At 38.3% G+C, this 27,563-nt stretch overlaps 7 protein-coding genes across 10 annotated transcripts; 4 read left to right on the top strand and 3 right to left on the bottom strand.

Annotated features, from left to right (window-relative positions):
- Positions 1-1,244: 1,244 nt before the first annotated feature.
- LOC106413075 (auxin-responsive protein SAUR50-like) lies at positions 1,245-2,032 on the top strand. The gene has a single exon (XM_048769294.1). It carries the CDS (start codon positions 1,336-1,338, stop codon positions 1,780-1,782), a length of 447 nt encoding a protein of 148 aa, XP_048625251.1. The 5' UTR covers positions 1,245-1,335; the 3' UTR covers positions 1,783-2,032.
- A 660-nt stretch (positions 2,033-2,692) lies between these two features.
- Positions 2,693-5,371, top strand: LOC106413076. The gene is made up of 2 exons (XM_013853911.2): positions 2,693-4,969; positions 5,249-5,371. The coding sequence occupies exons 1-2, from the start codon at positions 2,693-2,695 to the stop codon at positions 5,369-5,371; spliced, it is 2,400 nt and encodes a 799-aa protein (XP_013709365.2).
- Positions 5,372-7,023: 1,652 nt separating this feature from the next.
- LOC106413077 lies at positions 7,024-8,793 on the bottom strand. The gene has a single exon (XM_022709576.2). The coding sequence runs from the start codon at positions 8,537-8,539 to the stop codon at positions 7,373-7,375; it is 1,167 nt and encodes a 388-aa protein (XP_022565297.2). The 5' UTR covers positions 8,540-8,793; the 3' UTR covers positions 7,024-7,372.
- A 2,256-nt stretch (positions 8,794-11,049) lies between these two features.
- Positions 11,050-13,352, top strand: LOC106412315 (polynucleotide 5'-hydroxyl-kinase NOL9). 2 transcript variants are annotated; one of them, XM_022709622.2, is made up of 10 exons: positions 11,050-11,193; positions 11,347-11,545; positions 11,638-11,735; positions 11,816-11,855; positions 11,980-12,137; positions 12,234-12,417; positions 12,494-12,671; positions 12,752-12,851; positions 12,942-13,208; positions 13,268-13,352. In XM_022709622.2, the coding sequence occupies exons 2-9, from the start codon at positions 11,376-11,378 to the stop codon at positions 13,121-13,123; spliced, it is 1,110 nt and encodes a 369-aa protein (XP_022565343.1). In that variant the 5' UTR covers positions 11,050-11,193; positions 11,347-11,375; the 3' UTR covers positions 13,124-13,208; positions 13,268-13,352. The 2 variants fall into 2 exon arrangements, with proteins under 2 accessions (XP_022565343.1, XP_022565344.1); XM_022709623.2 differs by having other exon boundaries at positions 11,059-11,135.
- A 345-nt stretch (positions 13,353-13,697) lies between these two features.
- On the bottom strand, positions 13,698-16,671 carry LOC106411929 (probable receptor-like protein kinase At1g80640). 3 transcript variants are annotated; one of them, XM_013852790.3, is made up of 10 exons: positions 16,228-16,671; positions 15,676-15,816; positions 15,280-15,527; positions 15,062-15,194; positions 14,907-14,976; positions 14,737-14,833; positions 14,558-14,657; positions 14,348-14,466; positions 14,173-14,262; positions 13,698-14,093 (listed from the first exon to the last, which is right to left on the bottom strand). In XM_013852790.3, the coding sequence occupies exons 1-10, from the start codon at positions 16,376-16,378 to the stop codon at positions 13,941-13,943; spliced, it is 1,302 nt and encodes a 433-aa protein (XP_013708244.1). In that variant the 5' UTR covers positions 16,379-16,671; the 3' UTR covers positions 13,698-13,940. The 3 variants fall into 3 exon arrangements, with proteins under 3 accessions (XP_013708244.1, XP_022564754.1, XP_013708245.1); XM_022709033.2 differs by lacking the exon at positions 16,228-16,671 and adding an exon at positions 15,920-16,206; XM_013852791.2 differs by lacking the exon at positions 16,228-16,671 and adding an exon at positions 15,996-16,206.
- Positions 16,672-17,963: 1,292 nt separating this feature from the next.
- LOC106412320 (aberrant root formation protein 4-like) lies at positions 17,964-21,917 on the bottom strand. Its single transcript, XM_013853236.3, has 12 exons — positions 21,740-21,917; positions 21,246-21,458; positions 20,991-21,140; positions 20,743-20,815; positions 20,490-20,656; positions 20,332-20,391; positions 20,096-20,246; positions 19,453-19,766; positions 19,301-19,372; positions 19,008-19,085; positions 18,647-18,796; positions 17,964-18,431 (listed from the first exon to the last, which is right to left on the bottom strand). Exons 1-12 carry the CDS (start codon positions 21,839-21,841, stop codon positions 18,162-18,164), a joined length of 1,800 nt encoding a protein of 599 aa, XP_013708690.1. The 5' UTR covers positions 21,842-21,917; the 3' UTR covers positions 17,964-18,161.
- Positions 21,918-22,093: 176 nt separating this feature from the next.
- On the top strand, positions 22,094-27,223 carry LOC106415289 (trafficking protein particle complex II-specific subunit 120 homolog). Its single transcript, XM_013855946.3, has 10 exons — positions 22,094-22,610; positions 22,771-22,977; positions 23,089-23,271; positions 23,348-23,457; positions 23,539-23,598; positions 23,743-24,031; positions 24,201-24,493; positions 24,791-25,671; positions 25,776-26,669; positions 26,751-27,223. The coding sequence occupies exons 1-10, from the start codon at positions 22,200-22,202 to the stop codon at positions 26,972-26,974; spliced, it is 3,552 nt and encodes a 1,183-aa protein (XP_013711400.1). The 5' UTR covers positions 22,094-22,199; the 3' UTR covers positions 26,975-27,223.
- The last annotated feature ends 340 nt before the right edge of the window (positions 27,224-27,563 follow it).

Below are 27,563 nucleotides of genomic sequence, written 5' to 3'. Positions count from 1 at the left end.
ATGTTTTAATTATAAAAACCAGATATATAAACTAAAAAAATACGTTTGTCTAGTTGCACTTCCTCCCTTTTCCAGCTACGCATGTGGTGGGTTTTACTATTTCTTTCTGTTAATTAATTAAAACACTCATACTTCCGTGCAACGAAATATAAAATAGTAGTTTTTTATTAGTTTTTCAAAATATTAATTTAGTTAGATGATTTGAAAGCTTTGACCCTAGAGCGGCGGATACAGCCACGCCTTTGTTTGTACGACCACGAACTAACTTTGGAGCATATACTACATAAACTTAATTTATTGAAGTTCATAAACTTGTATCTAATATTTGCTATGTTTTGCTTAATACTATGCCCGGTTACAAGCAGTTGTTAATTGTGCAAGCGTTTAAACTTGACATCATATCCTATAAACCATAGACTTTGCGGTCATCCATAAACTAGATCAGGGACAGAGTTTCACATTGTGATAGAGAAATAGTTTCTACGTTAGTATGTCATATAATTAGATAATAGATCATATATTTTTGGCTTCGGTTGCTTAAAATAAAGTTTTATCATACACCACTGTGCTACTAACATGTCTTTCGATGTGAAGACTTTATTATAAATCAAACAATATGATGTATATAAAGAGAGAGATGACTCTTCATATCTCTAAAGTCTAAATTATAAGGTGGTGTTTTAACTTCAAAGTCTTTTCATAGACTGGTCTTTTTTCCAACACTCTTTTGTCATCAGCATATACTCTTATTCCCAATACCATATTTCTCTTTAAACGTGACACTTCTTCATCCAACCACCATATTGACATATTTGAATACTAAGTATGAACACTTAACATGATCAATTCTTTTTCTCTCTAATGACTGTCAGTTTATCAATTTCCCCAATATATTATAATATTTGAAACCTTGGATTTTTATACAAACCGATCAACCACTAAATTTCACATGTCGAATCCATCATATATTGTAGATATCAACACATCCAATGTATCAAGAAGAAAAAAACATACAAGATCTTTAATGTTCCTCCTCCAAGAATCGTATCTAATCTTTCTTGCAGCAAAATAATTAAAACTAATCTCCAGAATAATTAATCTATCCATAATCCATCACACACACACACCACTACTAGTAGTCATGTCTCATCAGAAAGCAAGAAGTCAAAAGTAAGAACCAAGGTGGCAATCTCGTAATTCGATAGAAAATCCGAGGGCATTGTGGCAATCTCTTTACTATATAAACCCTGTCCTGTCCGAAAACTCAAATCCATCTGCTTCAGTTTTCTCTTCTTTTCTTACACTTTCTCATCCAACTCGCAAACCGGAATAAAAATGGCTGGAGGTATCGCAAAATGCAGCAAGATCCGACACATTGTGAAGCTGAGACAGATGCTCCGGCAATGGAGGAACAAGGCGCGAATGTCGTCTGCCAGACGCTGTGTGCCGTCAGATGTGCCGTCAGGATACGTGGCGGTCTATGTTGGAAGCAGTCGCAGGAGATTCGTGGTGCGCGCAACGCATCTTAACCACCCGGTCCTCAAGAATCTATTGGTCAAGGCCGAAGAGGAGTTCGGTTTTGCGAACCACGGTCCGTTGGTTATTCCATGCGAAGAATCGGTTTTCGAGGAATCGATTCGGTTAATAAACCGGTCATGTCGGTTCAACTGTACCGATGACTTAAAGAAAACCCGCCACGGTGGCAGTAGGAGCAAGCTGGATCTTTTGATCGAATCTCGGCCGTTGCTGCACGGTGTCTCGGATAAGGCTAACATCTGGTGAACGGGTAATGTGATTCGGGTCCATGGTGACGGACACGCAGGAGATGGCCGTGAAAGGTGGATGAGTCGTCGTTCCACCTGTGTCGTCCCGGGTTCGAATCCGAGTTTAAGAGAAAATTGCGGTCTAGTTTTGGTATTGGCTTGTAAAACTGATTTAAGCAATTTCAATTTCATTTATTTATTCATTTGTGATTTAATTGTGGCATTGGCTGTATACAGCAATTTCCATTTACATTGATTTATTCATCTTATTCTACGATTGAATTTTATTTTTTAAGCTTTTCCAAATAATTAATGAGGTCTAACAATGAATCTCAAATAGATAATAGAATATTTGTTTCAATATAGTGCATACTAGAGACGTGTCGCGCTTTGCGCGGAATATTGTTTTATTGTTGTTAATTATGATTTTGGTCGGTCTTTATTTGTGAAAATCATTATTTGCTATTTTATTGTTGTGAAGCATTATGTAGTATATAAACACATAATATATTATGCGTTTATTTTTTAAATAATGTATTGTTGTGTATATAATAGTACTTGTTAGTGGTGAAATAAGCTTCTGATGTAAAGCATATTGGATTTTAATAACTTTGCATTTAGACATTTGTTGGTTCTAAGATTGACAGTTTCAACGTCAATTTTTATTTAAATTTTCACATTTTTGAACATTACTCTTTTAATATGTTTTTTGTCCTATCCCCATATTTTGACCTTGAACCGTCACCATTTATGTATTTTTTTTACCTTTCCGGTGTGCGGTGCTTCTCACTGTTATTGAAAAAAGATTCACTTACATGCTCTTGTTTTTCCTTACCTTTTTTTCTCCTGTAATATTATCTGGTATTTATTATTAGATGAGACTTATGACTAAACTAAGTATATGGCGATCAAGACTGATAACTAAGTATATGGCGATCAAGACTGACATGAGTAAGGCATACGACAGAGTAGAGTGGAGCTTCTTAGAAGCTCTCCTCCGCAAGATGGGCTTTGAAGGAAAATGGGTATCATGGATACACCGGTGTATTTCTACGGTCTCATACCAAATCCTGCTCAACGGAGAACCCAAAGGCAATATTCAGCCAACAAGGGGACTTCGACAAGGCGATCCTCTATCCCCATTCCTCTTCATCCTGATGACGGAAGCTCTAATTTCTCAACTTAAAGGTGCAGAGGAGGAAGGCAGGCTGACAGGTTTAAAGATAGCACGAGCTAGTCCAGCAATTTCTCATCTCCTTTTTGCCGATGATAGTCTTTTCTTCTGTAAAGCAGATGTCCAGCAGGGTGCTGAGTTGATAAGGATCATCAATCTATATGGGAGAGCTTCGGGACAGTTGCTAAACCCATCGAAATCATCTATTTTGTTTGGCAACAAAGTAGGACAGGAGGTCAAGATAGCGATGAAACAAATACTGGGTATCAATAGAGAGGGTGGAATGGGCATGTACTTAGGACTCCCGGAAAAAATATGTGGCTCCAAAAGACAGGTTTTTGCCTTCATCAGAGAACGACTCAATGATCGTATCAATTCATGGTCGGCCAAGCTCCTGTCTAAAGGAGGCAAGGAAGTACTGTTAAAGTCAGTAGCACAAGCGCTGCCCACCTATGTGATGTCCTGTTTCCTTTTACCGAAAGATATCATAAACAAACTGCAAGGAGCAATAGCAAAATTCTGGTGGAGCACGAAAGGAAATAATCGGGGACTGCATTGGATTGCTTGGGAGAAAATCTGTGTTCCATTGGAGAAAGGAGGTTTAGGATTTAAAGATCTCCTAAACTTTAATCTTGCACTCTTAGCAAAGCAACTATGGAGGCTGCTTCATCATCCCAATTCTCTACTTGCCCGGGTACTTAAAGGTCGATACTACAGACATATTAGCCCAATGGAGGTTAAAACGTCTAACTCCCCGTCGTATGGGTGGAGAAGAATTCTAGCGGCTCAGAATTTACTCAGAGAGGGACTGCGGAAAACAATTGGATCAGAGTACAATACCCGTGTCTGGATTGACCCATGGATTCCGACCATACCCGCCCGTCCGGCAACGGACGCTGGTGTGTATCGAGATAGGGATATGTTTGTAAACCAGCTTATTGATCAAGCTACCAAGCAATGGAGGCTGGAGATGCTGGAGGCTTTGATAGACCCGAGAGACATCCCTCTGATCCAGAGCATTCGGCCCAGCCATATATTTAGAGATGATGGGTACTGTTGGAGTTACACAAAGACCGGTTTGTACACAGTGAAGTCGGGATACAAGCTTGCATCCCAGATGAAGGAGGCGAATATCGAAAGTGCAGTCATGGAGCCGAGCATCAACCACTTAAAAGAGATGATCTGGAAGCTAAAAGCACCAAGGAAGATTCAACACTTCTTGTGGCAAGTTTTGTCGGATAGTATCGCGTCTTGCAGCCGGCTTGCTGATAGACATTGTGGGACCGACAGATCATGTCCCAGATGTGGACATGAAGAAGAATCACTTAATCATCTCTTGTTTCTTTGTCCCCCGGCGCTGCAAACGTGGGCACTCTCAGATATACCAACTCTTCCGGGGTTATTCCTGAGCGAATCCCTATACGAAAACTTTGACTACTTACTTCTTCGTGCAACAAAGAATGGAGCCCCGAGGAACGTTCTTGCTAGGTTTCCGTGGATCGCATGGTTCATATGGAAAGCGAGGAATGAAAAGATCTTCAACAACACACAAATCCTACCTCCGGAAACTGTACTTCACGCTACCCAAGAGGAGGAGAACTGGAGAGTGGCACAAATTTTAACGAGTCAAGAAGTGACTGGAGGAAACCAACACACAACTAACGGGAATATGGAGAATGAGTCACCATATCCAAGATGCCAAGTGGATGCATCCTGGGTGACAAATTCGCCATTTTCTGGTGGAGGTTTTGTTCTCGAGCTGGCGCCTGGAACCGTTACGTATGGCTCCATTGGTATGGACCAGACCCTGTCTCCTATGCATGCAGAGTTCACCATCTTGCTTTACGCAATGAAAAATTCCCTACAGCTAGGAGTTACATCGATGTCCTTTGAATCGGACTGTCTTCAGCTTGTCAAGCTGATTAACGATGAAGAAGATTGGCCAGCTATGGCTTCGGAATGGAATGAATTCATTCATCTATTATCTCTTTTTACTGTGTTTTCAATTTCTTTTATCGCAAGAGAGCGGAATGTAAGAGCGGACCTTCTTGCAAAAGGAGCTCGTTCAAAAAACTCTATTTTCTCCCATGTAGACTCTGTAATTCCGGGATGGTTAGCCCACAAAGCTAACATTTTCATTCTGAATTAATAAAGCAAGGAGTTCAATGTCAAAAAAAAAAAAGATGAGACTTATGAGTTCTCAGTTATGCGGTTGTTTTTCATGGCGTTGTAGGCTGTTTCGGTCAATTGGTCCTCTTCTTCTTTAGATTTTGGGTAATGTTAGAAACTACATATTGTTGGGTTGGATCAGAGTTTAGTTGTCTTCCTCGCCGTTTTCTTGCCATCGATAGTCTCTGCTCGTCTTGGTTTTCAAGATCTGGTTTTTGGTGATTACTTCTATGCTCTTTTTCATAGCTCGAGGATGGCTCCATGAGTTGGTGATTTCTTTTCATCTCCTTTTTCCTCTTTATTCTCTCATCTTGTTGCACTTTTCATCACTGCTCGCGTCTCTGTTTTCAGCTCCAAACTTTTATTGAGTTAGTGTTACTATGATATTTTTCTCTTTCTCTATGAATGTTAAGGTTTTAGGTTTAGATTATGTACCGTACTCTTAGTTTCTTGTTATCAGTTTGTTTTTTTGATGATTTTCATTGTAAAATAAATACATAATTGGTAAAAAAAAAAATAGAAAATGGTAGAAAATAACAAAGTTTGTGTTATTTTTAACTCTGAATAAATTAAATATTTAAAATATATTTATATTTTTTTATTCATCTTGAATTTTAATCACTAATAAAATAGATTATCAAACTTAATACAATAATGGTTAGTGCGAAATAGATTAGATAGTGTATAATTATAAAATATTTAGTCAAATTGCAATAATCTAAAAGAAGAAAGACTTAAAATGTAAAAAAAAACTACATGGAGACACATGTCATCAAATCCCCCTGCCACTTGTCATAAGAAGAGAAAAATCTAACTTTATATATATAGATTTTATATTTTTTTGTACATATGAATAAATATTAAAATTTAGTTATAAATGCATATTTTTATGATTAATTATTTTCATAATTATAAACTAAAAAATGAGTAAATATAATTTTTAAAATTTACAATTAATCACTATTAATAAATAAAAATGCATTGAAAATATATTAATTTTTTTCTCAAATATGCATTTTTATAAGCCGGAGGAAGTAGATTGTAGAGAGCATTGCTAATCAAAATAAATTAGTAATGTTCCGAATCAAGATGGTTTATTGGACTAAATAAATGCATCACGAATTTGCAACATACTAGAGATTTTTTTTGTCAGCACTAGATAATTTATTTAAAAGGGTCAAGATTCTGAAATGGACTAGGTCCAGGACAAATGGAAAATTAGAGATACACTAGGCCAAGAAGAACGGGAGTGGCCCATTAAAACCCCAGCCCAAGGAAAATTCGTCTCTTATATTCATTCTACAAGTACTTTGTCATTAATGAAAACATTATTATGACAAATAATAAAATTCTTGAGAAATTGAGTCCGCAGGAACTGTCGATCTGGAGATGCCTGTGTATCGTTAGCGCACAATTTAAGCTTATGTCACGTTCTCTCTACAACTTGTAGTTATGTGATGAAATAGTGGTTACTGTTGGTTAGTATCGTAAATTTAGTACTACAACAGAGGAAAAATCAAAGAGTGGGACCCATTATTCACATGATACGTTGGTACTTTGTCGGGAAAACATGAAATATTTCCCAAAAGGTGCCTTACACTTTTTTCCCAATCTTATGCACCCATCACCACGCCAAACATCAATGATATACTCTATTACTTTCGTTTCGCTATTATGTTCCCCGATTAACTTTTGATTTCAAAATCTCAATTTCACCCTTTTCTATATTAAATTTGCACTACCAGCCAATTATTTCTGCTACATCTTCCATTCTTTTACATGCATTCCTACGTAGAAAACAAAAAAATTACCTTCGATATTATTCTCTAACGTTTACTGAAGTATATGTCTCGATATGCAAGTTGTAATAGAAAGGGGCCACCAAAGAGTACATATAAAATATTACCACCATCTTACTTAATCCAAAGCTACAATCTGTTTGATTATCATCCAAAAGGCACCGGAGTCAACATACAACAACCAATAGTCTCAACTAATACAACAACAAGACACCGTGATTCAAATACTGATCAACCTTTTTTGACATAATCTCAACTTTCTTTAAATAGAATAATCAAGTTCTATAGTGTTAAATTTACTAATAAGAGATACACGAATTATAAAAAAAAATTACTCCAATATATTTCCTCTTTTCGTCCGTGATTTACGATGGTGGGAAATAAAACGTTAAAAACAATAAATTTTTCAAAATAATTCTTTGACCGCAGCAGTATCTTTCCTTTTTTGTTTCCCATGAAAAAAAATCTCACTTAATCCACGCGTAAACCAATAAAGAGAATCCAAGACCATAGCCGGCGCCGGCACCGGAAGATCCTCCTCCGCCGTACTCGGCCTCATCGGCGCTACTAGCCCACTCCATAACCGACGAGCTGCAAGCCGACGAAGCGGAAGACATGGAGATCGACGAAGACGAAGAGCTCCTCTTGCTCTTAACGAACCTCCTCTTCATCTTCCTCCACTCGGCGATCCCTTTAATCCCCAAGCTGCTCCCACACTGCTTCTGCTTCGGCTTCGGCTTCGGCTTCCACACAACGACGTCGTTTTTATTTTTACTCCTCTCTTGTTCCTCCTCCTCCTCAGCTTCGGGATCGCTCTCGAACCTGAACATGAACACCGCGTGCCCTCCCTCTCCTGACGATTTGCTCTGTTGGAACAGCCAATTGTAAACGTCCCAGGAGATCTGAACGGGAACGCCGTCGATCTCCACTTTCTCGTTCCCTCTGAACTTCCACCTCAGCCGCTTGATCTGCAGCACCTGCTTCGAGTCCACGCTGAAGCACAGCCTCGCGTCCTCGTCCACGCGGCAATCGATCGAGATCTCCCTGCTCTTCCCTCCGAACCTCGCCTTCGTCGAGAAAACCCTAGCGCCGAACACGTGCTCCTTCCTCAGCAGGAGAGCTTGAGGATTCGTCGGCGGTTTCGCCGATTTGACGCGAGAGTACGCCTCCTTGACCGAGTCTCCGACTAACAGCCCCATCTCTCCGTCGACGACCACCGCGATGTAGAAGCCGGATCTAGGCTCGGATCCGGAGTCGAATTTGGCGCGGGTCAGGTCCCAGAAGACTTGGATTTTCGGGGAGACGGATCTGGATCCGCGTCTTCGCCAGAAGGCGAGTGTGTTTAAGTTGAGGTGGAAGGAGACGGCGGAGGAGAGGGAGAGGTCGGCGGAGGAGAAGGAGAGAGGGGAGGAGCGGTTGTAGTAGTCTTGTGAGTGGAGGAAGAGGTTTAGAGAGTGGCCTCCTAAGAAAGTGCGTGACCATGTGAGGTAGAACACGCCGTGATCCGTTTGGTATAGGCACGTTGTGAGGTTCGGGTCGCCGGAGACTAGGGGAGACGGTGACTGCGGAGGATGAGGAGGAGGATGATCGGAGGTAGGGCGGAGCCAAGCGGGGATGTTGCGAGAGGGAGACATTTGTGTTTGCGAAGAAGGAGAGAGAGAGAGAGAGAGAGAGAGAGAGAGAGTTTTTAGGGAGTTGTATTGGGAGGTTTTATTTCTTTCTTTCTTTTTTTTTCTCAAGATGGTTTTTTTTTGTTAACTCGTAAAATAGAATGGTTTATAAATAAATGATGTTCAGCTCGAATCATACGTAAACAAACATTGGATGCAGGCTGCCAAAAAATTAAAAAAAGATTGATAGAACTTGGAACTTTCATCTTGTAAACTGACTTTTTCAAACTTGACTTTCTTAGTGGGATGATGATAGATTCAGCTAATACAACATATTCATCCCCCTTGTTTGTCGTGTGTAGAACACGGTTTAACTGTAACCTATCTGTAATTTTTGTAGCGTTGATTGTTTCTATATGTAAACCACCAACACCTTGGTAATATATTGCTTTGTCTTTTTCATGCTATGGGACTTAACTGTAAAAAGTGTGTAAAGATTAGGGTCCCTAAAACATTGTTTAATTGCTCGACTATGAGGAAACACATGATATGATAACTGCATGCACACTTGACGCTTCATTGGAGAACATAATCAGTAGTCTATCTATTATTTCACATTATAGAACCTAAAAAGTGATTGAAATTCTAAAATACCCTATACTATTAATTTAGTATCTAAAATACCTACACTTGCAATAATACTCGCTATTTTTTGATACTGGAGCTAACTGTGCTTAAACTCTTAAATTGGTATATAATGGCATTGACAACGTATTAGGAGTTTAATCTTAAACCGTCCTTTATATCACATTCATTATTCTCTAGTCTATTGCTGATTTCGGAAGACAATTTATGATGCATCCCTTATGCTGCTGGGAACAAAAATAATTGGTTCGGTCGAATAAACAATACTATCGCTTAATAAAACATCGTTTTCAGATTATTTAATTATTTTAAAGTCGTATTTTATTGCTTTGTCGAGTTATTCGGAATTCGGATACGTTGGCAGACAGCTAAAAGGAGCTGGATAAGTACTCAATGAGTCATTGAAAAAGGCAATATCCATATTATTAATTTGATCTTTTGTTACAACTGTATATCTCATCATTCCTACTACTACTATAAAATAAACTGTGTGTTCGAAACTTCAACTTCAAGAAAGTAAAACTGTAATTTCTAAGCAAACCACTATAGCAACTAAACTTTAAGCGTAAATGGGACATGCAATTGTTTATTTCCACTTGCCAGACTGCCACTGTATTAAAAATCTCGCCTGCACAAACATGTGGATTGATCTAACGGATTTGGGATGATACATCAAATGGACTATTCTCCACTAATATTACATAAACTAATTGTTTCATGATTTACATGTTCTTTATATATTGAACTCTGGGTTTTATTTTGTAAACACTGGTTTTTACAGTCAAAATTGGCAAACTCAGCCTTTACATGAGTTAATTATAAAATCTTATCGGGTAGAAAAAAACGATTTGAAGAGCTCATGTTAGGATCATTCAGATTTCAGAAGTTTATATTTGTACCAATTTTAGATTGTAAAACCAGTGTCTGATATATAAGAACATGTAAACCATTAAACCTTAATAGTAGCATTTTTATGGTTAAAGATAGTCGGTGGTCGAATAATTCTGTCGGTCAAAACTGGGATAGTGGAGCATTAAGATATGTGTTTTCATGTGTAAGAAAATAGGAAGTTGAAGAATCAATCATTTATGGATTTTTATTACAAGTGTATACATTTTAGACGTTTAAGGAAACTAACATAAAAAAGTAAGAGAACGATGAAGAGGAAAATGGTTGACTGGAGGTTTTTATCGTGTGGGGAGACTTAAGACTAGGTCAGTTTGAAACAACCACACGCATTTTAGTATTCAACGTTTCAAATAAAACTCCCTTCCTCTCGAGTCTCACCCTTTCGTTTTCTTAATAGACTGACTGACCCCTTGTTAGATTCTCCTCCCAACCTTTTGAAAATACATCTTTTTTATCAGACCCACTTCATTAATATCTTTGACTAAACGACATAAAAAAAAACTAACATATACGACAATGTTGCGATTATATATATAGACCAATAATTTTAGTAGAGATTATTGTTTCCATGTAGGTCTTATCAGTTATCACTAACTTGGAAATGGCTTTTAACTTATTTGCAGTTCACAATAGTGTATCTCTATGGATATTCATTTTAGAGTATACCACGGTTCGTTTATAAAATAATTAATAAATCGTCGGAATATTAGCTGCGACGAAGTAACTGAGATCTCGGAGTATGGCGGTGGGGAACAGCAGGTTCATGTCTCGAAAGTGATTAGTTTATACTAATATACATACGTAAATGTGAACCACTTATACCACCAAAAAAGAAATGTGAACCACTGCATGATCTGCACCAACACAAGAGGGGGTCCACCACGTAGAAATAAACAAAGTTAGACCCGAACCGAATTAATTATTAACCGGGTTGGTCTGGATTTAAAATTACTGGTTTGGTTCAATTTCGGTTTGGTTTTAAAAGTAACTTAAATTTAAAACTCGAAAACCCTATAATCGTTTCTTCTTCTTCTTCGTCTTCTTCTCAGGCGGCTCCAAATCGCCGGTAAGCATATCTTCTCCGGCTGCTTCCAGTTTCGTTGCTCTCGTGATATCTACAACAAGTATGTTTATGTAGAGCTTCTGTTTCGATATCTAGACTTTGTTACGTTTTAAGGAATTGAATAGAGTTTTGGTTATGCCATTAGCTTCAACACTTTTAAAGCACACTTAATAATTTTCTGTCTTTTTTAAAAAAAAAATTGAATTACTCATAGAGGAACAGAGCTGCACGAGTGGCTGCAAAATGTCGGAATCAGAAAAGAAACCACTTATCATACCAAAGGATTGGTCTGATGCAGCGAGTTCCGTTTCCTGCAGCTCGTTGCAACGGCCTGTAGCTTTGGTCTGTGGTCCTAAAGACAGTGGGAAGAGCACGTTCTCCCGTAATCTTGTTAAAGTTCTTCTTCTCCAAAGGTCATTGCTTTATGTCTACAATGCAATCTTTTTTTTTTTTTATTCATTCGTTTTCTCTGAATGAGTTCGCTGAAGATGTAATGGTTTTACAGATACAAGAGGGTTGCTTATTTGGACATTGATGTTGGCCAGCCTGAGTTCACTCTACCTGGTTTCCTCTCTCTCACAGTTGTCGATAGATCCATTCTAGGTACCTCTCTCTCTCTCATTGTCTTGTTTTAGTAAAGCTTATGTTATTATTGGTTTTACATTTTTCTTCTTTTTCCTTAGACCAGGATTGGTCAGCTCCATGTTTAATGACACCGGAGAGGTAGTTTTGTTTAGTAAATTTTCATATATTTAGTAGCACTTAGTTTTTGATTTAATGTTAGAAAGGCATTTATCCTTTTTTTTTTTTTTTTTTTTTTAATTTTCTCTTTGATTTGATGATGCAGATGTTTTTTCTATGGTGATGATTCTTCAAAGAGAGATCCAAAGGCTTATCTACAGTTTGTATACACCTTGTTCGATTACTACCAGCTTAACTTCTGCAAGTCGAGCGAGAATAAAACTGCGTTGCCTCTTGTCATCAACACACCAGGCTGGGTTAAAGGTTTTGATCATATCTATCGTTCATTTGTTTGTGTGTGTGTGTGTGTGGAAACTGTTTTTATTTTTTTAATTAATATTATGATTATGAAATCTTTAGGTATTGGCTATCATGTATTGGTGGACGTATTGAGATATGTTTCTCCCTCCCACGTTGTGAAAATCAACATCTATGATTACAACAAGAACCTTCCAGCTGGGTTGTTCTGGTTAGACGGTTATCATGATGAGATACCTCATTTGATGGAGATCCAATCTGCTTACCGAGTCAGTTACAAGCGATCGTAAGCTAGCTAGTTTTTACAAAATATGCTTTACTGTTTCGTGTAGTTTAAAGGTTTGTGTATTCTTCTTGTACAGCGCAGCAGAAAAGCATGATCGTCGTTTGATGAGGGATGCGCGTATAATCGCCTACTTCAAGCAATGCATTAAAGGAAAAGAAGTAGACACGAACAAAGAGCTAAGCTATGAGCTCGCTTCTCTTGTTCCTTATGAGGTTCCAATATCGAGTTTAACAATCAGTCATCTACATTGTCAGGTGAAAATAACTAATAGATAAGGTCATATCTTCCTAATCTGTATGTCTGATAATGAGTTTTTTTTTTGGTTTCTTGCTAGATCCCAAGTTCAGAGTTGTTTTATAGTTTGAATGCTTCCATTGTTGGCTTGGGGATTAGCTCCGAAGTGTTTGAAGATTTGCCTTTGTGCGTTGGTCTTGGTAAGTTGCTCTTATCCGTATGAGAAGCTTATTCAATCTTTGATTTAAGGTTATTAATTATGAATAAATTTGGGGTTTGGATGTGAATAGGAATCGTGAGGGGTATAGACACAGAGAGAGGAATCTTGTATGTGATCACTCCAGTTGCAGAAAATGTAGTTGAGAAAGTTGATCTTCTATGGCAAGGCTTCATTCAGTTACCTACTAGTCTTTTGGAGGTGAAAGATTACAGGTCTCCATATCTATCTCCCTATGTCCTAGCTTCTACCTAAACTTCATCTTCTTATAAGACTTTTATTGCTCAATTTTTGTTTATGTTTGCTACTAGTATGTATCATCAATTTATCTTAATACCAAGTTTCAGTTTTCTTTTTTTTATTAAAAAATTGGTCAATATCTCATTATACTAACACCAAAGACAACCCAAAAAGTCATATGGTATTAAGATGCTCTAGCTGGACAAAGTTTGTGATCACAAAATCAAGTTTTTGAAACCTGAAACTCCATATAGATTCAGTGTCCAATTCAGTGTCCAAAGCATCCTTCACTAGAATGCAGCTCAAATGTACTCCCTCCATTTCATATATTAAGTGTCACTTATAGAAAAAAAAATTTGTTAGAAAATAATTATCTTTTTAGAATTTTAATGTAATTTTATATTTTATATTTTTTCCATAAAGAAATAAAAACAATAGAATTTTAATAGTTAAATAAAGACAAACTAAACATTTAACATTTTTTTTTAACTGGCTTGAAAAAACAAACAACATCTAGTTTGAAAGTGAGGGTATATATGTTACTCTCAAAATAGAATCTGTATGTAATGAAGATTTACAATACGGAGCATAACTGAAAATAATTATGTAAATTATTCTCAATTTTTTAACCTGAAAAAGAAGTCTCTCATTTACATGACAATTGAGTTCAACAGACAACAGTGAACGGAAATAATTTTTGTTTGAAAGGACGCAAAAGATGAAAGAAAAACTCTGTTACTACGATGTTCCGGTCAAGAACTTTCCAACCCAATATATACACATCAAAACCACCTAACGGGTCAATCTTAAACCGATTAAAAAATAACCGGTACTAAGAGTGATCCATGGAAGCAGATCTTCTGATGGTTTTCAAAGTTCCACCAAGTTCCATGGTAACCAAAGGTATAAGAGAATGCAACACGTCTGTAATCAACGGTCTATAACTCGGTTCTGGCTGCACGCACAAAACCGCCACTGCTGCCACCTACACATTTACATCCACAACTCTTTTAGTCTCTATCTCAAAACCAACCACCTCTCTATAGGATTTGTGCTAAACTAACCTGGTAAAGATGTTTCAAGTCCATAGTGTCTTTAATAGCAGGATCTACGACGTTAGGTAACTTGGTTCTATCAGTTAGATAAGGCATTGCCTGACAAGAAGATTAAATCACAAAACCACAAATTCAAGATTCCAAGTCTTAAAGAGAGTTTGCAAGGAAAGAAAAGTACAAGTACCCAAGTGATGATGGATTCACATTCACCAGGACCTATCTTCTCAACAGGTTTTTTACCAAGTAGAAGCTCTAATAACACTACTCCAAAAGCATACACGTCGCTCTTCTCTGTCAATTGTCCTATATTCATTTATATAAAACAAAGTTATGGTAAGGTAACGAGGAAGATGCATGCTTATCATAACAACATCACAAAGTTATATATTTTTACCGTCGAGAAGATACTCTGGTGCAACGTAGCCAACTGTTCCTGAGAGTTTAAGGTTCTTCTTCTTTGGTCCATTCACAACAGCAAGACCAAAATCTGAAATCTACATTTTTCATAAACATGTAGAGCGTTTAGATCAAGAACAAAAGGAAAATGATACTAATAAAGATGGATTTGTTTACCTTAGCGTTGAAATTACAATCCAATAATATGTTGGAAGATTTCAAGTCCCTGTGAATGATCGCTGGATGACAACGTTCATGTAAATACTCTAGTCCCCTTAGTTGCAAACACACAAACAAATAGTAGTTTAGTAATCTAGAATGTTGAAACTGTTGTGTAAACAACTAACCTCGCTATGTCAAGAGCAATCTTCATCCTCATAGGCCATGTGATTGTGATCGCTAAACCTCTAGAAGCTCCTGAGAATACATATATACAAATGAACATAAAAGTTTAAACTCTTCAGCTACTAAGATTATGTTAATATGTTTTTTTTTTTCCTACCGTGCAAGTGAGATTCTAGAGATACATTCGGCATCAACTCATAGACGATGAATCTTGCAGTATCATTGGTGCTGTAACCCAATAAGGAGATTATATTCGGGTGCTGGATCTTACTCAATATCTCAACCTCACACTGCAATTTCTCCAAGCATTAAGCATAGTTAAAAATCAAACTACTAATATGGCAAAGAGTTTTCAAGATTGTATTATTATTGCACCTTAAACTCTTTTGCTGCTTCGTCATTGTCACAGTCTAGCTTCTTAACGGCGGCTTGAACGTTGTTGTCTAGTGTAGCTAAATACACGCATCCAAATCCGCCTCGACCCAGAATGTTACTCTCGTTGAAACCATTAGTTCCTTTTTCTATCGCACTGTAATCAATCAAAGGCGCTACTCCCTGCTTTGTATATCTCTTGTCCAGTGTTTTTGAGCGATTCAAGAACCGTGAGAAACCGCACTCGCAGCCTTCATAGAGGTAAACACATAGACGCAATAAATAACAAACAGTTTCAAATAATCCAAAGAGTCAGCACATTCATAGACCACTTTCTTGAATTTGAAGTTGAAAGGCCATAAAGCAACAAGAACATGAACAAGACTAAGAGGAATTTACCTGAGTTCTTGAGGTTTCTTCTTCTATGGAAAACCCAAAGAGAGAAAACTAAGATGATTGCAACTAAGGAAAAAGAAGCTCCAATTGAAATCACCAGTCTCATGTTGTCACTATGTTGTTCCTTCTCTTCCTGTTGATATCCTGATAAAACCAAACCAAAAGGGATTAGCTTTTCTTTCTTTCTTTCATCCAATTGAAAACCGCGTTAAACCCTTCATCCAGATTCAAGAAAATTTGCAGAGACCAAAGAAGAGAAATCTGTGAAAAGTTCCGAGCTTTACGGCAATAGAGATAAGCGTTACAATGAGAATGGTAAGTACAATGAAAATTTTCTTGTGACCCAGTGGAGAAAACTCCCCCACAACCACAAAGCTACAATCTTTTTCAAAGAAAGTTCGAAAAGAATTCTACTTTCTACCAAAAGAGATGAAAGTTATAACGAACAAAAGAAACACAATCATTAAAGGCATAGGTGAGCACGAGTAGCTAGAATCTGAAAAAAAAAATTGAAAGAAAAGAAAAGAGAAAGAGATATGAGTTTTTTTTTTTTACCAGGAGATAAGGAAGGAGTGAAAGGAGCAGAAGAAGGCTGAGGAGCAAGAGATTCTTCTTGTGTGTTGAGGAACACAACATCACATGTGGATTTGTGAAGAAGAACAGAAGCTTGTAGTAAAACAATTGCTGTAATAACAATTTGCCTCATTTTTTTTTTTTTTTTACCTTATCTTTATAAAATTTTAAATTTAAAAAGAAAACAACCAAGAATTATTCAGACAGATTTGTTTAAACTGGTTTTCAGCAAGAGAAGAGAAACTGTGTGTAGTTCAAGAGAGACGAGGAGGAAATTAAGAATGTGTTTGAAAGTTTGAAAGAGAGAGAGAGATGTTTGAGAGAAAATATTCACTTTCTTATTTAACCATTGAAGAGAAGCTCTATGCTAGGAAAGAGGTAAAAAGAAAGAGACAAAAGGATTTGGACAAGAAAAATATTGGAGAGAGGTGGAGCAGTTACCATAAGCTTATCGGAAATTTCGTCTGCTTAGGGGAACAAATATTTGGTATTAAGGTAAACATATATATATATATACATGCCTATACCGTGTCAATATTTTTTGGTATTAATAAAATGCTAGAGATTTTTTGGGTATTAAGGTAATACATTTCTTTACAAATTTACATACATACACGTTTTTGAAAGTGAAATGTTTAAGAAAATAGTGCTAGCTAGTAATGTTCTGGACTTGACTTTCCAAGCTCCATCAGTATTAAAAGTTAATAGAGTAATTTAAACGAGAAAAGTTTTTGTTGTAAAATCTAATAAACTAAAAAAAAATGAGATTGTGAATCTGCTTCTATTTATGTCTGAAAAAGAAGAAAAAAATAAAGCTTTTTATTACTCGGTGTATTTTTTTGTACTTTCAAAATATAAAGTTAGCTGTTTAAAAAAGGTTTTAAAACTAACGATGTGTAGCAGTCGGGTAGATGACATGTCAACCATCCATGTGAAGACCACTGAACGTCGATCTATGTTAGTCAGTATAATAACATTTTTCTTTAGATTTTGAAATTACGTAACCTTTTGTTAAATTGACAAAAGCATGAAAGCAAATACTCTCTTCTTTATCATTTTACTCAACAATTAAGTAATCCCTCCTATGTATTAATTGACACTTTATTATGTGCTAACATACATATATAAATAGATAAATGTCCAATAATATATATTTTGGCTCACAGTTGGACTTTCTGGTGGACACGGGAATATTATCAAATTACCTAATTAGTTGCTATGTAGTTAATTAGATTTCAAAGTGCAACTACTTTCGAGTTGTTAGGTGAAGAATGGTTTGTCTTAAGAAAAACCTATTATGGGACAATGATCTAATTATTGATATTACTTTATTTATGTACAAGAAACATTTCGTTTCTTTCATCTTACAAATCTTAATAGTTTTTAAATTTCCGTGTAGCATGTGTAGCGTTTCCAACTTAACTATTCTTCATGGACTTTGGTTTGAAGAAGAATCTATTTTATACCAAAATTTCAACTTTATTGACGTCTATGTGATCAATTAAAAAAAGAGGTTACCTCTGGAGCCAAGTTCAGGGAGAATGAGAAGTTGAAAACCATATCATCAAGACTCAGACACCAGCTTCCTACTTCAAGATCTGAATATGATGCCATCCCAAAATGATAACCTTAGCCATTATTTTTCTTCACATATAGCTAAACCCATCACTGGCACAGCTAGATAGTCATTTTCGTCTTGGGTCTTGACTCTTGACAAAAACACAAGACTGAACTCTTTTCTACAAGATGTAAGGTAGAAAGACAAGATCTTTTGCATTTCTTAAATAACATGCAAGAAAAAAAAAACTAGAAGCATACAACTTGACGAGATTAGATTTTGAATAAAAGTTGCAGAAAAATGGATGTTGTAGTGCTAGGTAATACTCTGCATACAACTTGGAGAATTTGTTTTTATACTAGTGACTTTTCAACCTTTCTTCCACGAGCTCGATGCACCAATATAGAAGCGATTCAATTCGGTTAAGAACGCACAGAATCTCGAGCGAGGATTCCTGGTCGTGATCCTTCTCGCGTTGGTTCTCTGCGATGCTGCCGCTCACAATAGTTCGAAGAGGCAAAAGCCATCCCTTATAGTCTCTCTCCAGAGTCTTCTTTGACAAAAATCCATTGCCTCCTCTCGAATTATTAAGCAACGCAAACCTATAGAGGTTTAGTGCTGCCAGAACCTGCGCAAACACAAAACAATATGTTTCATGAATTAAGCAAGATACTCTCATTTTGAACTGAAAAGGGCATGCTCTCCATATCTCTGAATGTATGTCTCCCTCTCAAAGCAAAATTACCGTAACCCGTATTGTTATATTGTCTTATGATGCTCACAAGAGAGAACCGAATATATTAATCTTAAAACAGAAATGATATTAGAAAATGAACAAGTTACCTCATCACTCTGGTCCGGGAAGAGTGGAGGACCACCATGTGGAGGCTTTAAGACCAACTCCACTAGCTCAGAAACATGAGCATCACAGTCCGTAGCTTGCAAGCTGCTTGTGCTCATGTTGTTTTTTACTTGATCCAGAAGAATCCCTCTCTGGATGATTTAGCAAAACAATATATTAGTTGTAATGGGTTGCCATTTTCCTTTTTTAAAAATAGGACTAAAGAAGACATGCTAAACTGTGCAATTTATGATGTATATTCATAGTCATCACCTCTGCCCAGTGTTACATGATTAAAGAGATGAAGATACTAACCATAGTCATCACTATTAATAAAGTTCAAGGGGATACGAAGATACTAACCATTGTGGAAGACTGAGAGTTTGTGACAAGGGCTTTTAAAACGTCAAACCTCTGCGGAACTGGTATATCAGATATAATCTAATCAAACAGCACAAAGAAAAAGACTAGTAAGATGAGATAGATATTCTTCTCTGTGTAAATTTTAAACTTTTAAGTTCTGAACAAAGACAACATTCTAAAAGAATACAGTCTACATGGACTGAGGATAGCCACTCTGTGTCAAAATGGCTAACACCTCTTTTAATTCTATAGGCTCTAATCAGCACAACTGATTATAGTGAAGGTGTACTTACCCTCTTTAGTGTCTCAAACGTCTTCTTCCTCAAATCCGCGTCTGGAGCATACATGATCACTAACGTAACAGCCTGGGAGAGAGAAACAAGACACTTTAGAATGCTTGTAAAACCTGAACGATGTAAAAGACCAAAGAGATTAGATATTATGCCTGTAAAGCAGCGTAGATGCTAGTTGTGTAATGCGAACAATCTATTTCCTCGTTGCACTGAGATGGAGTTGCTCCTTTGACTATCTCAAGCAAAACATCAATAGTGTGTCTCTTGAACTCCCAGAGCAAATCTCCAGAAGCGAGTATGTGTTTCAACATCCCATATGCTAGCCACCTTTTCATTGGATTGCTTTGAAGCTCATTTACATCGTTAGCAACATCTGCAACCTCGGGTGAGATCCTCCCCCAGATGAATAGAAGCGATGCACCCAAGTTGATGTTATGTAAAGAGTTGAGGAAGTCATCATCATCATCTGTTCAAAATACAAAGTATTGATGGTGATGAGAAATTAGGAAGTACTTACTCCATCCGTTTTTTATTAGAGGACGTTTTAGAGTCATGCACATAGATTATGAAAAAAACATTTTCTCGTATTTTCTATACAAAAGCATCATTAAGTATTCACCTGACCTCCAATCAACCAATAACAAAATAGATTTCATGATATATATAGTCAAACAATATAAAAAGTTAATAAATTCTACACTCGAAATCGAAAACATCAACTACTTTGGAACAAAAATAATTTCTCTAAAACGTCAAGTATTAAAAACGGAGGAAGTAGTGAGTAGTAAGACTAACCTTTCGAAATCGTGCTTAGTAATCTTTCAGGGTCGTTTCCAGTGATTAAACCAAGCTGTGTTAAGCCACAATATGCCAATAAAGGTTTTAACTGGATCACCAGAGGAACACCAGAGTCCAACTTGTCTTTGATGCTAACTGAGAGAACAGCCTGCAAGATCAGATCAATTCTCAGGTACTGAAAGACAGAGTCGTCAGAATATATATAGAAACGAATTTTTAATTTAAGTACTAACCGTTATCTGCATCAGATAGAGACCAAGCAAACAACGGACTCTTGTGCCTTCTTCCTTCTCCTGTAAAACAAATAAAAGAAGATAAAAAACATGCAAGTGGAATATTCAAATCAAAGAATGAACACTATAGGTGGTGGATTTAGTAAACCCTCACACACCAGTTTTGAAGCAACATCTTTAATGGAAACGGCAATGCCTAACGCTTTATCAAATAGACCTTCAGGTTGCATGTCTGGCTCCAATGACATGTCCTTCAATACGTTCAAGACAATTGGAACTGCCACTTTTAGCTGCTCGTAGTGACGTCTCCGAACAGAAATAAAAACTGAAACAAAAAAGATTTGAACAACTTTTCAGAGCTTCAGTTCAGAAAGATAAGTATTAAAGAATCTCATGACTTCAGTATAATACCTTTACAGAGCCCATGTAATAAAGGAGTAGAAGAACTGGAGAGTGAAAGAGAGACCCGTGCAGCGTCGAGTGCCTGGTCATTCAGATTCATAAGCCCATCAAATTGAAAAAATACTCAACCATTTATATGAACTTGTTATATTCTTTTTCCAAATACCAAAGTAACAATAAAGCAACTTAATAGTACTAGTATATTTATTTATGCATTAACTAGCCTGATGAGAATCCAAATCCCAGATCTAACATACCTCACAAAGAACTGGAAGCATGTCACGTGGATTGCATGCTACCACAAACCGATCAACGATAGCCTCAGCTAACTCTAGACATCTGCTTGACAGGCCTGCAAACTTGGAGATTACTTTTGGCAATTCAAATGACAGTGCATCTATCACATCCTGTAACACCATTGAGTTTGGAGGAAAAATACATAAGTTTAAATCAAAGTTAAATCCATAAAGGATATATTTTTGGCTGTCAAAGAGATGAAAGAACAAGAGTACCTGATCAATCTGAGGAGACGATAAAAATTTCAAAATTTCATCTAGAACTTGGATAACATCATTCTCCTCATCGTCTCTGGCATTCAAAGTTACATCATTCTCATGCTCATCATCGCTAGCACTGGAAGCTACGTTCTCGGACAAAGAATTCAGACAGCTGGCAAGTTCTGACACCAAGCTCTCCAAGTCCAGAGATCCTCCAGCTTCAACTGACTGAAAGCACACAAAGATGAGGGAAACAAGTGGCATGAAGTAAAACTATTTCCAAACCTAAAGCATTCATTCAATCAACAGACAGAAAAAACTGAGGAGAAAGTAACAAAACTGGTTCCTCTAGACAATACATAAACCAAAGTGTTCGATTGATCCTATGTGAAAGTTTGATTTTTTTTTTTCAGTATCAATCCATCTTCCTAGGCTACAATTCATTCTACTGACAACGAAGCACTTCTATAAATTTCCCAGAAACCCGAAAGCGAGGAGAAGAAGTTTACACTTAAAGTCCCGGCTAAAAGCTCTCGTACACGATGCAAATAAGAAACCGTAGCAGCAGACATCTCCTTTAGACTCTGAGCTCCGTACAATCGTCGACGCATTCACAAGATCGAATCTAATATACGATAAAGATTTGAACTTTCGACTTGTGTTTCTCTCTGACAATAACTAAAAGGTTTTGTACAAAATTGTAAATTTCGGTAAAAAAGAAGAGAGAAAAGGTTATTTATGTAAATTTCGAAAAACTCTTCAATTTCACCAGGTTGATTGGTTCAACGAATACACCTTAACCGGACATAACCGTATTAATTAATTTAATGTTAAGAATACGCTTAAACTCGTTACCAAACACTTCATACCACGTTCACTCACCTTCGTCATTCCCGTCTCTCCCCTCCAGATCCGGTGCACTCACTCCCCAACCGAAACATCCTAACCTCCTCTCTCTCCGATCTCGCCATGGAGCCTGACGTCAGCATCGAGACTCTATCAATCATCCGGATTGCCGTCCTCCCGATCGGCACCATCCCGCCGCCGCTTCTCCGGGACTACCACTCCATGCTCCTCCGCCACCACACGATCGCCCTCTCCGCCATCAGCTCCTTCTACACTGAGCACCAGAAGTCCCCCTTCACGAATCAGCCGTGGGACTCCGGATCTCTCCGCTTCAAATTCGTGCTCGGCGGTTCTCCGCCGAGCCCCTGGGAGGATTTCCAGTCTAACCGGAAGATTCTCGCCGTGATCGGGCTCTGCCACTGTCCTTCCTCCCCTGATCTCGTTTCCGTCACTGAGAGTTTCAACGTCGCGTGTAGGAGCTACTCGTCGGCTCTTGTCCGCCGCTGCTTCGCCTTCTGCCCCGGCGATTCCCAAGTGAGTACACTTCGTTTTGGAATATAGATCTGCTAAGGCATTGTAGCTCGATTCGGATAGATCTATGTCAATGCCGAAGTAGATGCTATGATCTATTAACTGGTATTTGGAATTGACGATACTATTGATGATACTATGATGAATGTACTGTGTTTTGCAGCTTGAAGATGGAGACAAGAAGGGTGAAAATCTGATTCTGTTTCCACCATCCGATAAGCAAACTCAGGAGTTTCATTTGCAAACTATGATGCAAGACATTGCAGCTTCGCTGCTAATGGAGTTTGAAAAGTGGGTTCTCAAGGCGGAATCTGCTGGCACGATTTTGAAGACGCCTTTGGATTCCCAAGCTAGTCTCAACTCAGAGGAGGTTTATGTCTAGGTGTCCTATAGTTTAGTCTATGCTTCATTTCTTCCTGTGGAAGCATATAAACTTATTGCCATAGTTTTTCTGGGCTCTCATTAGTTTGGTGTAATGCAGGTTATCAAGGCGAAAAAGCGTAGACTGGGACGTGCTCAGAAAACTATTGGAGACTATTCTTTGTTGGCTGGTTCGCCTGTTGATGCCAATGCTCACTACTCTACTGCTTTAGAACTGGCCAGGTTGACTGGAGATTACTTCTGGTATGCGGGTGCCTTGGAAGGCAGTGTTTGTGCCTTACTGGTATGAAACTGCTGCCATCTGTCTCTTTTTATATTTAGTATACAAGCATCTTAGTTTTCTATTTTCTTGATATTAGGTAGATCGGATGGGTCAGCGGGATGTGGCTTTGGAGGACGAAGTTAGATATCGATACACTAATGTCATCTTACACTACAGAAAATCATTTATTCAAGAAATTGCTCAGAGGTAATTTAACTCATTATCCGTTTGGCACTCTTCTTCAGTATATTTGTTACCGCAAAATAGCAATCAATTCCTTCCTTGCAGAGTTTCTCCACTAAGCTTTGAACTTGAAGCTACCCTTAAACTGGCCAGATTCCTTTGCAGGTATCATTGTATGCTCTCTATTTCCTTAAAATAGATGGGTTGTGGGCAGTTTGTAAATTTGTGTTTCTACCTACTGGTTGAATTCGCATTTTTCCTTGGTTTTAGTTGATCTTAACCATTCATACAATGGGATTTTTATTACAGGAGGGAACTGGCTAAGGAAGTTGTAGAGCTATTGACGAATGCTGCCGATGGTGCAAAGTCTTTAATTGACGCCAGTGATAGGCTCATAGTATATGTTGAAGTAGCACGTTTATTTGGAGAACTTGGTTATCAACGGAAAGCAGCCTTCTTCTGTAGACAGGTCGCCCAATTGTATTTGCAGCAAGACAATCGATTGGCTGCTATCAGTGCCATGCAAGTTCTCTTTATGACAACTGATGCATATAGAATCCAAAGTAGAGCATCCGTGTCAAAAGTTTCTGTTAACAATGTGAGTTTGACAGCATGAGAATTATTCTTCTTCTCTTCTGGTTGATTGAGCCTTCTTTATAAACATGTTATTTGGTATAATCACCGTTCATTATCTTGGTGTATCTCTGCGTATTATACTTTGATGTTCAATTGATTTATTGTATTTTATACTCTGTTTGTTGGTAAAGGAAACTGGAACTCGTCAACCTGATGCTGGGAAAATGCATCATCATTCCATTGTTTCCCTGTTCGAGTCCCAGTGGAGCAGTTTGCAGATGGTTGTGCTTAGGGAGATACTCCTCTCTGCTGTTCGTGCTGGAGATCCCCTTGCTGCGTGGAGTGCTGCAGCAAGGCTTCTGAGGTGGCATTATCCTCTAATTACACCTTCAGGTCAAAATGGTCTTGCTAGCTCCCTTGCAAATTCAGCGGATAGATTGCCTTCGGGAACTCGCTGTGCTGACCCTGCCTTGCCATTTGTAAGGTACGTTTGTTAGCAGTCAACCATTTTATTCCATGGATCTGTTGCATTGTGCTCTCTCTTACCCCTACGATACACCCTAACTTGATCATGTGAAACTTCCCTACACTCCCAAGTAGAGCAACAAAATGCTAATAATTTTTCATCTACATCGTGGCTTCATATATGCCCCATCTTTTTTTTTGTATTTCAAGATCTTCTTCCATGTTTGCTTGGCAGCAGACTCTGGCAAAACTGTTTATTTTTTGGAAAGAAAAATTATGGTTCACTTAAAACATTTTTCGTGTAATGATATTTCAGGGTATTCTCTTTCCCACTCCATTCTTCCCAAGTGGACATCGTAAAACGCAATCCAGCAAGAGAAGATTGGTGGACAGGATCCGCTCCTTCTGGGCCATTTATCTATACTCCTTTCAGCAAAGGAGATGCAAACGAAAGTAGCAAGCAGGAGTTGATATGGGTGGTTGGTGAACCAGTTCAGGTCTTAGTGGAGTTGGCAAATCCGTGTTGCTTTGAGTTAAGGGTGGATAGTATTTATCTCTCAGCTCACTCAAAAAACTTTGATGCGTTTCCTGTCAGTGTGGACATTCCCCCTAACTCCGCAAAGGTGATCACGCTATCTGGTATTCCAACAGCAGTAGGACCAGTGACAATTCCAGGCTGCACAGTTCACTGCTTTGGTGTAATCACGGAACATGTTTTCAGGGATGTTGACAATCTGCTTCTTGGAGCAGCACAAGGACTCGTATTTTCTGACCCTTTCAGATCCTGTGGATCTGCAAAGCTACGACATGTATTTGTTCCTAACATATCAGTTGTACCGCCGTTGCCCCTCCTTGTGGCAAATGTTGTTGGTGGTGATGGTGCAATTATTCTGTATGAAGGTGAAATTCGCGAGGTGTGTATAAACTTTGCAAATGCGGGGACAGTCCCAATAGAACAAGCACATGTCTCGCTCTCTGGAAAGAATCAGGATGCTGTTATCTCTATAGCGGATGAAGCTTTACAGTCTGCTCTTCCCTTGAAACCCGGGGCACAAGTGACTCTGCCCGTGACTTTAAAAGCTTGGCATGTGGGACCAGTGGATTCGGACAATGCTGTTGGCGGTGGCAGGAACGCTTCGGGCAACACAGGGAGACCAAAAGACGGAACTAGCCCTTCATTGCTTATTCACTATGCAGGTACAGATATGTTGATGACGTGTTTTTATGATGCATCTTACTTTTGCATGCCTCACGATAACTAAATTCTATCTATGCATGTTTGTATTCACGTTTTTTTGCAGGGCCAGTGTCTAACAATGGAGATCCCCAGGAAAAGGAATCTGTCGTGCCACCGGGGAGACGTCTTGTCGTTCCCTTACAGATTTGTGTTCTACAAGGTTTATCTTTTGTGAAAGCTCGTTTACTTTCCATGGAGATCCCTGCACATGTGGGTGACAACCTTCGGGATGAAGACATTGAAACAAAGAGCAATACAGACAGACTTGTCAAGATCAATCCGTTTCGGGGAAGCTGGGGCCTGCGATTTCTTGAACTCGAGTTATCTAACCCAACGGACGTTGTTTTTGAGATCAGCGTCTTTGTTCAGCTGGAAAAATCCGCAAAGGAAGATGATTCTTCCCCAGTCCAAGATTCTCCAGAGTACGAGTACCCAAAAACAAGAATCGACCGAGACTATTCTGCTAGGGTACTAATACCATTGGAGCATTTCAAGCTACCGGTTCTTGACGGTTCGTTCTTCACAAAGGACCCTCCGCCTGGTACCCCTTCAAGTAGTAGACATCCGAGCTTCTCGGAGAAGAACACGAAAGCTGAGATAAATGGACTGATCAAAAATCTCATTTCTAAGATAAAAGTCAGGTGGCAATCGGGAAGGAACAGCTCAGGAGAACTGGACATAAAGGATGCAATTCAGACAGCACTCCAGACGACCGTGATGGATGTGTTGCTCCCAGATCCGCTAACATTTGGTTTCAGATTGGTCAGAAACGGTTCGGAGAAAAAGGCTCAGTCACCGTTGTCAAAGGGATCAGTTTTGTCACATGAAGTCACACCTATGGAGGTTCTGGTCCGCAATAACACAAGCGAAGCGATCAAGTTGAATTTAAGTGTTACTTGCAGAGACGTAGCTGGACAGAACTGCGCTGAAGGAGCTGATGCCACTGTCCTTTGGGCTGGTAATTTTCCATCTTTCATTTTATTACGTGATATTAATATTATGATTGTTACATAAGTATATGTGACTTATTTATTATCAGGTGCTCTTAGTGGAATCTCAATGGAAGTTGCGCCCCTGCAAGAAACAAGACACTGTTTCTCACTCTACTTCCTTGTTCCTGGAGAGTACACGATGGTAGCGGCGGCTGTGATTGAAGATGCTAACAATGTACTTAGAGCAAGGGCAAGAACCGCATCTCCGAACGAACCCATCTTTTGCCGAGGACCGCCTTTCCATGTCCGTGTCACTGGAGGCGAAATGTGATTTGTTTCTTTGAAACCATATCAGGTTTGGGCATTATGCTGCTGTTTGTTTGTTAATTTCACTGAGAGAATCCATTGTTTTAAGTACTGGTTCTAGATATATATGTGCTTGTGTGTCTGTGTCTGTGTTTTTTTTACCTTTAAATATTTTTGAGACCATCGTGCATGTGCTGTATTCTTTTTGAATCTTACGGCCTCAGTTCTGAGACCGCTCTTCTCAAAGTAATTTATGAAACGATCGTCACCACCATCATCTTATCTTGTGAATAACATGGAGATTTCTCTTGTAGCATTTGTGAAGTTATGGTCGTACGTAATCTTATACAATTAGTAGAACCACTTGTTATTATGCTATCCCCTAATACAAAAATAAGATGCAACCAACCTTCGTGCCGTTTACGTTTTATCAAATACCGGAGCTGCAAAGGTTGCCGGCAAACGAACGAAAGAGATATTCCTCCGCCGTAGTAAAATGTTATTATGACGTTTCTTCTATTTGGGCCCGGCATCATCACAAGCCCCTTGGCCTTATGCATTGTCCATTACGGGTTTGTTTTGTTATAATATAAATCAAATTGGATTTGTAGAAT

This window comes from Brassica napus, chromosome C9 (genome assembly GCF_020379485.1).
Source record: "Brassica napus cultivar Da-Ae chromosome C9, Da-Ae, whole genome shotgun sequence".
NCBI lineage: Eukaryota > Viridiplantae > Streptophyta > Magnoliopsida > Brassicales > Brassicaceae > Brassica > Brassica napus.
Note: the sequence above shows the minus strand (reverse complement) of the source record. Positions and strands in the feature narration are given on the sequence as shown.

Excerpts from the sequence above, each read along its gene's own strand:
- LOC106413075 (XM_048769294.1), top strand. The coding sequence starts at position 1,336 with ATGGCTGGAGGTATCGCAAAATGCAGCAAGATCCGACACATTGTGAAG.
- LOC106413076 (XM_013853911.2), top strand. The coding sequence starts at position 2,693 with ATGGCGATCAAGACTGACATGAGTAAGGCATACGACAGAGTAGAGTGG. Across the intron at positions 4,970-5,248 it reads TTATCGCAAGAGAGCGGAAT|AGTTTAGTTGTCTTCCTCGC; the intron begins GTAAGAGCGGAC and ends GGGTTGGATCAG.
- LOC106413077 (XM_022709576.2), bottom strand. The coding sequence starts at position 8,539 with ATGTCTCCCTCTCGCAACATCCCCGCTTGGCTCCGCCCTACCTCCGAT.
- LOC106412315 (XM_022709622.2), top strand. The coding sequence starts at position 11,376 with ATGTCGGAATCAGAAAAGAAACCACTTATCATACCAAAGGATTGGTCT. Across the intron at positions 11,736-11,815 it reads TGTCGATAGATCCATTCTAG|ACCAGGATTGGTCAGCTCCA; the intron begins GTACCTCTCTCT and ends CTTTTTCCTTAG. Across the intron at positions 12,852-12,941 it reads GCCTTTGTGCGTTGGTCTTG|GAATCGTGAGGGGTATAGAC; the intron begins GTAAGTTGCTCT and ends GGATGTGAATAG.
- LOC106411929 (XM_013852790.3), bottom strand. The coding sequence starts at position 16,378 with ATGAGGCAAATTGTTATTACAGCAATTGTTTTACTACAAGCTTCTGTT. Across the intron at positions 15,528-15,675 it reads AAGAAACCTCAAGAACTCAG|GCTGCGAGTGCGGTTTCTCA; the intron begins GTAAATTCCTCT and ends ACCTCTATGAAG. Across the intron at positions 14,658-14,736 it reads ATTGTAATTTCAACGCTAAG|ATTTCAGATTTTGGTCTTGC; the intron begins GTAAACAAATCC and ends TGAAAAATGTAG.
- LOC106412320 (XM_013853236.3), bottom strand. The coding sequence starts at position 21,841 with ATGCGTCGACGATTGTACGGAGCTCAGAGTCTAAAGGAGATGTCTGCT. Across the intron at positions 20,392-20,489 it reads AAGATGTTGCTTCAAAACTG|GAGAAGGAAGAAGGCACAAG; the intron begins GTGTGTGAGGGT and ends TTTGTTTTACAG. Across the intron at positions 18,432-18,646 it reads TCCCGGACCAGAGTGATGAG|GTTCTGGCAGCACTAAACCT; the intron begins GTAACTTGTTCA and ends GTGTTTGCGCAG.
- LOC106415289 (XM_013855946.3), top strand. The coding sequence starts at position 22,200 with ATGGAGCCTGACGTCAGCATCGAGACTCTATCAATCATCCGGATTGCC. Across the intron at positions 22,978-23,088 it reads CTAGTCTCAACTCAGAGGAG|GTTATCAAGGCGAAAAAGCG; the intron begins GTTTATGTCTAG and ends GGTGTAATGCAG. Across the intron at positions 25,672-25,775 it reads ATTGCTTATTCACTATGCAG|GGCCAGTGTCTAACAATGGA; the intron begins GTACAGATATGT and ends GTTTTTTTGCAG.